Source organism: Lacerta agilis, chromosome 3 (assembly GCF_009819535.1).
Source record: "Lacerta agilis isolate rLacAgi1 chromosome 3, rLacAgi1.pri, whole genome shotgun sequence".
Lineage (NCBI taxonomy): Eukaryota > Metazoa > Chordata > Lepidosauria > Squamata > Lacertidae > Lacerta > Lacerta agilis.
In genome coordinates, this window is record NC_046314.1 from 74,286,295 (window position 1) to 74,297,101 (window position 10,807).

At 44.3% G+C, this 10,807-nt stretch overlaps 1 protein-coding gene across 2 annotated transcripts in view; it reads right to left on the reverse strand.

Moving 5' to 3' along the window:
• Positions 1–7,855, reverse strand: part of NID1 (nidogen 1) — a 50,500-nt gene extending 42,645 nt beyond the window's left edge. For both annotated transcript variants that reach the window (XM_033144327.1, XM_033144326.1), the window contains exon 1: positions 7,623–7,855. In XM_033144327.1, the coding sequence (XP_033000218.1) occupies positions 7,623–7,829 (207 nt within the window). In that variant the 5' untranslated portion in view covers positions 7,830–7,855. The remainder of the gene's footprint in view (positions 1–7,622) is intronic.
• Positions 7,856–10,807: the final 2,952 nt, after the last annotated feature.

Here is a 10,807-nt window from a genome sequence, read left to right on the forward strand (position 1 = left end):
GCCCAAGGAAGAAAATAACCAGTAAGCTGAACTTCTTTTTGCGACGTAAATGAAAAGGTATACATTCATTTAGTGAATAGAATTAGAATTGTCTTATTGTAAATTATATTTGTAAAATAAACAATTGTTTCGTACAATTTATGAAATCTTGGGTACAGATGACATGCATCCAGACTAAAACATAAAGTAGCTGCTCTCTTGGAGACCTATTTCCTTTTAGCATTCTAAGGAACAGGAAATATTAAAACTCCTTTCTTATTCTAATAAATGAATATACAGTTCAACCATGAGGGAATCTTTGTTTTTTACACTTCTTATAAGTCTACCAATGTGATGTTGGGCAGAATACAGAATAGCAGCCACCTCCTAGGGGCCGAGGGGACTGGGCCCCCCCAAAGTTGATGGGCATTGCTATTCAAATGGTGTGTGTGCATCGCATCATGTGATCGATTATGCGGGGCTTACCTGGCCCCCACCCAATATTTTATTCAAGTTGGCACCCCTGGAATACAGAGAATTGCTTTCAGGTCAATGTCATTAGCACATAACAGCAGCATCAACCAAAAGGTAAGCAAACAAAACCCAGGTGCAACAAGGCCATCTACCCGTGCTCAATATGAAAGAATCCAGGAGGGAAGCATGTAAAAAGAACATTAGGCATCTCCCCTTGCCATAGCTGGGCTGCTTTAGTTTTGAACTGAACTGGGTCTCAAACTCTTGGTGTGTAAGGGATTTCCTCTTCATGTGAAGACAGGCTGCAGTGGATTGAGCAAATGAGACCAATAGTGGGTCCAACTGTTAAGAAGGCAGTTTCTGGATGTGCTGAAGAGGGAAGCAAGGGGCAGATGGGACTCATCAACCTGGGAAGGTAGCCCATCTAGGAGAAGGAACACTCAGACCCTAAACCTCCGCTACCTTGTGGGTAAACACTGCACAAATCCCTAAGACAGTTGGATGGCACTTTGTATACCTCCTTCCAGCAACATACTGCTCTGCTTTCCTTTGGGCCACATCAATGAGGCAGAGATGGTGGGGTCTTTGCATCTGAGCAGTCCAGGAGCTCCATACACACTTCCCAGGTTTGCGCCCCAGGGAAGTCATTTCAGTGCTGCTAACTCAGAGGTTTGAGTTCACCCCTGGAGGCGCACTCCATTGTCTCTGTAGGTAGACAGGTGCCAACAAAGGAAGCTGCCACAAACAGAATGTCTTGTGTCCAGGTGAGGCAAATGGAAGTGGGGAATATGGCAACATAAACCACCCTTCATCAAGCTGTGCCTGTGAATAGTTTCCTATGTTGTGCTAATTGTTTTGTCTGATTAGGTAAGGTACAACATGTTACTTATGTTGTATAATTTTTGTATTAATATGCATTGTAATTTGAGTATTGTTTACATCATACAGCCTCGAACTGATGAAGCTTTGTGGCGAAACCTGTTGTAAATCCGGAGGACAGGTCTTCTTCCATTTGGCCACCTGTGTTTACTCCGCCTTGGTGGTGGCTATATAAGACCCACTTGAAGAATACTTCATCCACCCACATTCATTTCATCAGGGTGGTGTCAACTTTAAACCTACTGAAGAATTTTCTAATTATTCCATCTTCAACAAACTTTTTTGAACCTTCTGTTGGCATCAGGACACTGTTTAATGTTCAGCCACTTGTTGAATGGTTCTGTTATTCAGACATTGGAACATTTACCGTGCATATAATTCATTCCATGTTTTTGGCAGAACTAGTACTGATCTGCACATGGCATTGTAATACGTTTTTGCTTGTTTGGATGGTCATTAGTCAATCCTCTTTCAGTTATTATTCTAGTAAATTCCTTTTTACATTTTTCAGCCAGTTTGTGGTGATTTGGTTGGTTTACTAACAGAAACCACCCACCACCACGTCACCACGCATGTGACAAACTGCTCACCAAAAAAAGGGGAAATAAATGCACTAGCAAGCTTCCACACCAGCAGTTCTGCAAATGTATAATGGATTACTTTTAGTTATCAGATTTCCCACAGTAAAGGAAAATACAGATTAAATGTAAAACAAGCATTGGCTGGTATTTTGATGGCGATAACATTATATGGCTACTGGTGGAGGGCTTGTTTGCATGAGCAGCACTAATTCCATAATAAACTCGCATCTAAAAGCACCCCAGTAGGGTAAGAATAATTACTCTACCAGCTGAACCCAAGTAAGGAAATGAATTTAAGGTCTGGTTAAGTATGCATGTATCTTTTCAAGTAGTATGAGTGAACATGAATTTAAATACAAATAAAACTGCCAGCCCAAACCTAGATATTCACATTATAGTCAGACTGCATATTATTAGAGAGGCATATTTATATGAAGGGGGAAACTGAACAGCACTAATTGTCTGGAGACAATAACAGCTGTAGAATGCACCATTTCCTTTTAAGGTATTACTGCATTTAATCTGACAGGACACACAACCTTGTGATATATTTTTAGGATTCAGTACTTCTGAATTGCATAGATGGCTAAGTTACATTTATGGGATGTTAAGAAAACATGCCACACACTTTATACATAGTTCTGCCTCTATCAGCTAAGGAAATTTATGAAAGACAGGAGGAGGAGCAGGAAACAGGAAGGAAGGGAACACGGCTAAACAATTCTGGGGTTTGAGACAAAGCAGTTCAGCGTTGAGAATTCTTGTCACTTCACATAGTGGCTCAGCAATAAAACCACAATCACATTTGCAAAGCTAAGTAAGGTTTGGTATGGTTTCAAATTGGATGAGGAACCACGTGTTGAGATTCCTGCATTTCAGGGGATAGGAATAGCCTCCAGATCCCTTCCAATTCTATAATTCTATGATTAACTAATGCATGCTTGAGCTGCATGTAATTAATACCTGGAGGCCATAGAAGAAGAAAAAGAAGAAGAAGAGGAGGAGGAGTTTGGATTTGATATCCCACTTTTCACTACCCGAAGGAGTCTCAAAGCGGCTAACATTCTCCTTTTCCCTTCCTCCCCCACAACAAACACTCTGTGAGGTGAGTGGGGCTGAGAGACTTCAAAGGTCACCCAGCAGCTGCGTGTGGAGGAGTGGAGACACCAACCCGGTTCCCCAGATTACAAGTCTACCACTCTTAACCACTACACCACACTGGCTCAATATCACAGAAATCTCTAAGCTATTTACATAAAAATACAACCTTATTCAATAAATTTTACAAAGAACAATATTATGACAAAACAGAATTGTAAATCACAAATAAAACAGAACAGTGTGCAAAACAAAGTTAAAAATTAAGAGTCAAGAGTCCAAGAAAGCTTGGGTAAGCATATACATTTTAAAGAGGCATTTAAATGTCATTACTGTCCCCACCTTACGAAATATCATTGAGAATCAGTACTATTGACAAAGCTAGGCAAATGATTTTTAATTTAATAGGAATTTTCCGTACCCTGACAATTCATTTTAATTGAGATCGGACTGGCCTCAAATAGCCTCATACTGTATGAGGCATACATGGCATCATATTATGTCGAGCATATAGTATCCCTAGTCCCATGCTGTGGAACACTCTTCCAACAGAGATTCAGCAGGCATGCTCACATTCGACTTTCAAGTGCCTCTTGAATACCTTTTTTTAAAATGCCAACATGGACCACCACTTATGAACACCAACTCCTCAAAAGATTCCACCAAGGGTGTCTCCGAAACTTTTTACTAATAATAATAATAATAATAATAATAATAATAATAATAATAATAATAATATCACTTGGGAAGACTGGTGAACAAATGTCTGTGTACTGGAAGAAGCAAAGATCATTGTTGAAGCAATGATTCTTCAAAATCAACTTCGCTGGACTGGTCATGTCATTCGGAAGCCTGATTATCATCTTCCAAACAACTACTCTATTCCCAACTTATCAATTGAAAGTGCAGTGCTGGTGGACAACAAAAGAGGTTTAAAGATGCTCTCAAGGAAAGTCTTTAAAAATGTAGTATGGGACTCCAATTGAAGAACAGGCTTTACCAAAGGTGTTGTAGACTTTGAAGAAGCACGAACTCAGGACGAAAGGAAGAAATAAGCTAAATGAAAGGCATGTTTGGCAAATCCTCACCATGATCAACTCCCACCCAGAAACCTATGTTCCCACTGTGAATGGATGTGCAGATCCAGAATTGGCCTCCACAGTCACTTATGGACACACTGTTAACACCATATTCATGAAAGACAATCTTACTCAGCTACGAGTGATCGCCAAAGAAGAAGACAACGACAGTTGTTTAAAATGCCCCTGGAGTAACTTGTCATTTTAATGATTACACTCTGTTGCTTTTAAATGTTTTAACATTGTAGTACACGGCCCTGAAGTTTTGCAAGAGGACGGTATATATAAATGCTTAATAAATAAGTAAATAAAATTATAGTTTGTGTTCATTTGCTTGGATTTTTATTCTGTCCCACCCAATCCCAAAAGCACAGAGCAGATTACAATTTCCTTGAAACCATTTTTTAAAATAAGATAGCCTGAGGAGAAGAACATGTTTCACAAGCCATCTTCTCGAATCAGATTGGTGCAGAGTTAATTTCACTGAAACTAGCAGAAAGTCATACTAAATATTATTCTCCCATATACTGCTATGTATTATATCTGATAGCATCCTTGCTGTTAAACTCTTGCCTGGTCACCACAAGCAACAAGGAACTGCATCCAGCAAAGTGAACAGGCTGCCAGAGGGGGACACCAACTGTTCTGTTTCTCCTCTGCCAGACCACTTTGGTTCTTACTTATAGGAAGGGGTGGCAAAAGAGGGATGGAACATGTCATTCCTCCCAGTCCCATTTCGTGGCTTGAGGCAAAATGGAATATGCCACCCCGCTCTGCCATGCTGCCTCCAACTCTGCACCACCCAGCTCTGCTGACCCCAAACTCTGCAAGACCTCAAACTGGTGCCAATGATGGCACTGCTTCTCCACCAGTGGTGGAGGTGGTGGCCGCTGCTTCACTCCACTTCATGGGTGGGCCTGCCCCGATCCTTCCTACACCAATGCGTCTCATGAGTAAAAAAAAAAACAGGCTAATAACATTTATGTGGTTATTTCCAAAGCTGCTTGCTACTATGATAGAAATATTGGTAGCTATACTGGCATTGTGCAGCATAGTGTGATTTTGTATTCCAGTGCCAATTCTTCTTTATTTAATAGACTGATATACTGCCCTACAATTTGGATTTTTCAGGGCAGTTCACAAAATTGCATCTGTACACAATAATGAATAAAATAATGAATAATAAAGCAATGCCTAAGGGCACCATTAAACTTTTAGAGCTGTGATGTAATAGCAGTGCAGGTGCTAGGCAAGCCACCTTGGGGTGGAAATTCCTCAAGCAGGGTGACACAGCCCCCCCAAAAAGTCCTGGGTCCAGTCACAACTGGCTCACTTAACTTGGCAGGGATATCCAGACTCAGAGAAGGACCTGTGACACTGACCTTAATATCAGGCATGTTGATATGGGGAAGATGGTCTTTCAAATACCTGGATCCTAAACCACACAAAGCTTTAAAAGGTAAGCACCAGCCTATAGTGTACCAATAAAAAATAATGTGTATTCAGATGGCACAGCATTTAAAGTACGTGCAGACATGAATTGTATTCTCACGCATTTCTACTTTCCCCACCTTCTTCCCTTGCACAGTGTCAGATCTTATTCTCAACAAAGGATATATTGAGAGTTTGTCAGACCAGGCAAAAAACTATGGCTTGCACTTTCCAGCAAACTCAATTACAGTCAGTCTGATTTGCAGGCAAACACATATAATAGTTTGCCTGTTCAGACTAACTAGCAAACAAGGACCAGAATTTACTATCTGCTACATGCTCCTGTCAACCTAGCAGTTCAAAAAGCATGCAGTGCAAGTAGATAAATAGGTACCACTCCGGTGGGAAGGTAAACAGTGTTTCCGTGCGCTGCTCTGGATCACCAGAAGCGGCTTAGTCATGCTGGCCACATGACCCAGAAGTTGTATGCCGGCTCCCTCGGCCAATAAAGCGAGATGAGCGCCACAACCCCAGAGTCGTCTGCGACTGGACCGAACAGAACAGTTACATGTAAGAGGAGAAAATTTGTGCCAAACTGTTCTTGTATCAACTATGGCTTGGCATTGTATTTCACCACAGCCACACTATTCAAAGCATTTCAGTGTGTTTGGCCTTTTAAATAAGCCAAATTAAGATGAAAACATACTGAAATACCTCACCGTTCTGGAAAATATAAGGATAGCAACCCCTACTGTACTGAAAAAGAGTAAAGTTAGGACTAAGAAAATAAACCATTTCAGAATTCAGCAGAACAGAACCACCATGCACTAAATCAGTGTTTTTCAACCTTTTTTGGGCAAAGGCACACTTGTTTCATGAAAAAAATCACGAGGCACACCACCATTAGAAAATGTTAAAAAAATTAACTCTGTGCCTATATTGACTATATATAAAGTAATTCTCCTGAATTTTTCAATTTTTCCCACGGCACACCAGGCAACATCTCGCGGCACACTAGTGTGCCGCGGAACAGTGGTTGAAAAACACTGCACTAAATCCTTGGCTGACAGATACACTGCCAAAAGAAGAATGGCAATTTACTTAGAACAGAATCTGACCCTTTGTACTCAACTATAGGGCCACAATTTTATTTGCATGACCTATAGTTCAGTGGAATAAACTGCTAAAATGAGGCAACAACCCCTTATTGAGCAGGGACGGCAAGTCCTGGAATGGACAAATCCCATCTGCTTTCTATTTTGTTTGGAATTAGCAAAAATCTAGTCCAGTTGCCAAAATGGTTCTGGACAGTTCCTCCCCTTCCCACCCAGCAACCCTCTCCTTGACCTGCTCCTGCACAACTGCTTCTCCTCCTCCTGAAATAAGCCGTTTGTCAGCAGTTGCCAGCTGCCCCGTTTTCAATTGGGGCTCAACTCGGCTGAGATCGATCTCTTAATGGCACAACATCCCTCCGGCGGCAGCACCACGCGGGGAATTTCTGGACTTAAAAAGCACCCCGCTGCAAGAGAATTTACAGGCGTGAGTGGGGGGAAATGCCTTTTGTCTTAAGAACTTTTATGGGAAAACCTACATGCCACGGCTTAATTTGCGCTTGGTCTATTCCCCTGGCGTCGCTTTTGCAGTCATGAGAGGTCTGAATTACAAAGGAGTCACGCGGAGGGACGGCGGCGCATCTGAGCATAGGCAGAAGGCGTCCCTCTTGTCGGGGAGGACACAGTAGCCACATTTGGAAAGGAGAGGAAAGGGCTCCAAGGGCACGTGTCCCTCCAAACAGCCTTCAGACCCAGCAATTCTCCCTCTTAGGAATTAAGCAACCTCCCGCCACAGGAAGCCCTTTACCCCGCTTTTGGCCCCACTTGGCCGAAGGCCTGGGCAGCAGACCCTCCGCCCCCGCCATTGCCCCACAGCAGTGACAGCAACCCCGCCTCAGCCTTCAGCGCTGCACTGAGGGGGGGGAGCACCCCACGGGACCCCCTCCTCAGCCCTTTCCCAGGCCACTGCCCCCTCTCCCCCGGACTCACTCGCTCGCCCTCCCCCGGGGGTCCCCTCCGCCCGCTGCCCCCTCCCCACCCGCACTCACATAGAGGGAGTCGACGCTGGAGCCGTAGAAGCGCAGCGCGGTGCTGAGCTCCAGAGGCGGGGAATGCGCGTCGTCCCCAGCCTCCAGCTCGGCGTCGCCTCGCTCCGAGCCGAAGGGGAAGAGGAGCCCCCCGTGAGGGAAGCCACTCCCGGGCGTCGCCAGCGCCGCCAGCAGCGCCCACAAGAACAAGCCCCGCAGGCTGGCCATGCTCTCTCTCCTCGCCGACCCTTTCGGAGAAGCTCCTCGTCGACGTCCGGACGGCGCAGGCGAACCTCGGAGCGGCGAGCCCTCAAGTTTTAAACCCCGCCGGGGCTGCGGTGGAAAAGAGGGGAGGGGGAGGCCGAGGGAAAGCGAGGAGAGGGTTTGAGGCCAACCAATCCGCGGAGAGTTCAAAGAAAGACGCCCAATCACCATCAGAGGACGGGCTTCTGCCCCCCTCCCTCCTTTTGCATCCTTTGCAAAGCCATCCAAAAATCCCAGCAGAGAAAACTTGAGCTTTGCTTACCCAATCTCAAGCCACCAGGAGCCAGAGGCGTTTCCCGCCCTTCGCAGTACAGTTACCCACAATTGCTCTCTGTGAAAGCTTGGTTCTACTCCCCTCATACTCATTAACGTTTGCATGTACAAATATAGAAAAGATCCCCAGTAAAGTGGTGATGGGGGGGGAGTATTCACTGATACACCCCTTTAGCTACACAGACTAGAGAGTTAAGTGTGTGGTGCCCTGGTTAAAGTAATTGGAGGCCAGGGTTAAAATCCCCACTTGAGCATGAAGCTCACTGGGTGACCAGTCATGTGTGTTGTTATTCAGTAGTTCAGTCGTGTCCGACTCTTCGTGACCCCATGGACCAGAGCACGCCAGGCATGCCTATCCTTCAAACTCAGTTGGTCTTTAAGGTGCTACTGGAAAGAATTTTCTATTTTGCCTCCCACAGTTTGGCCAAACTCATGTTAGTAGCTTCAAGAACACTGTCCAACCATCTCATCCTCTGTCATCCCCTTCTCCTTGTGCCCTCCATCTTTCCCAACATCAGGGTCTTTTCCAGGGAGTCTTCTCTTCTCATGAGGTGGCCAAAGTACTGGAGCCTCAACTTCAGGATCTGTCCTTCTAGTGAGCACTCAGGGCCGATTTCCTTGAGAATGGATAGGTTTGATCTTCTTGCAGTCCATGGGACTCTCAAGAGTCTCCTCCAGCACCATAATTCAAAAGCATCGATTCTTCGGCGATCAGCCTTCTTGATGGTCCAGCTCTCACTTCCGTACATTACTACTGGGAAAACCATAGCTTTAACTATACTTCTTGCAGTCATGTGTATCTCAGCCTAACCTGCCTGACAAGGTTGTGAGGATAAAATAGGAAGCGGAGAACCATGCACATCACCTTGAACTTCTTGGAGGAAAAGGTGACATATTGTTGGCATCTGTCTGTCTCAGTAGACAATGCAGGAGTGCAACTGGGGCATTTCTTCTCCTCCCAGCAGCCATTGGACAGTGTTCTCGAAGCTACTAACATGAGTTTGGCCAAACTGCGAGAGGCAGTGAGGGATAGGCGTGCCTGGCGTGCTCTGGTCCATGGGGTCACGAAGAGTCGGACACGACTGAACGACTGAACAACAACAACAACAGCAGCCATTCCTCCTCTGGTCACTGCTGTGGACACACAACCGGGCTGTTTGTCTCCAGGCACTGTGATCATCTGCAATAGATTCCCATACTGCTGAGTTAATGGTGCCAGCCTTCATGTCACATTTGCAGAGATCTTTGTAATGTAGAATTAGTCTGCCGATGGGTCTAGTGGCTGAAGCCAGCTCCCTGTAGAGCACATCCTTGGGGATCCTGCCATCTTCCATTCTGTGGACATGACCAAGCTAGCATAGAAGTCACTGGGACATGGTGTGAACATGCTGGGCTTGTGGGCTTGGGAGCACCCAGTTTTGTTTGAGACCCTGTCCTGCCTCATACCACAAGACATGCACAACTACAGCATTATGACCCCCTACAAGAACTTAGGTGATTGCCATGACTGTAACAACTACTGTGGAATCTCCCTGCTCAGTACTGTGGAGAAAGCCTTTGCGCCTGTTGTTCCTAACAGATTACAGTTACTCACTGACATGGCTTTAGAGCTCAGAGGTCAACAGTTTACATTATTTTCTCACTGTGGCAGCTTCAGGAGAAATGCCGAGAGCAGAGACACCCCTTGTACATTCGCTGTAATAAATAAATAGTGCATTATAAGACTAAAATCCAATGTTAATTCTATAGTGAATAGGGTATATGGGTATATACACACAGTTTTGTCACTGATTACATCATTGGATGTAACTTTGATCTGGGAGATTTTGGATCCAAATATGCTCTTCCAGTTAAGGGTTAATTCTTATCTACTTACTTTTGTATTCTCCTTTGACTCCAGTTTCCTCTTTATCAGATAACCAGAGGGAAATTCTGGGAATTCTGTGGTGGGTGGTTAGGAAAGGATTCTGTCTCCTAACTACTTTTAAATTTAGCCGGATGACCCTCCCTCCCTCCCTCCCTACACACAGCTCTCTAACTTTGTAGTGGAGTTTTCTTTTTAAAAGCTGCTCTGAATAAATGACACTGCTTCTGGGTTATCCTACCTTTAATCTGCCTCCTACATTGGTGGGAGATCTTTTCAAGTAAAATTTGTAATTTTTGCTCTCTCTTTTTAAAGGAACAATTTGTTTTAAAAAGAACAAACAACCGGACTATACTATATCACTTAAGAATGGCTAAGTACATCTGCAATTCTCATCAAGTGGTCTCTGGTGCTCAACAACGGAAGCTTTATTATTTACAGTTATTCTGAGGATAGAAATGCACTTATTTCTGAGCCGGTTGAAAGTATGTAAGAAATGCTACAAAAATGTATCTTGTTACAGAAAAAAAATGGGCCTTGGCTCTAATTTACTTGAATAAAATGTGGCTGCTTTGCCAACTATAAAGAGCCCCTGTGACCAACTGGGCACCAGCTGACTGGTGATTTGATGCAAGGATCTTGCTGCTCATAACAGACAGCTACAGGAACAATGGGAGCATTCCATTCACTCTTATGAATTCAGTGGTTACAAGCCTGGACCATATTCCAAGCAGGAAACCATTAAGGAGGCATGGCTAGAAGACCAAGACCTGAGAAGCTCACACCTGCATGTATATGGAAGCCT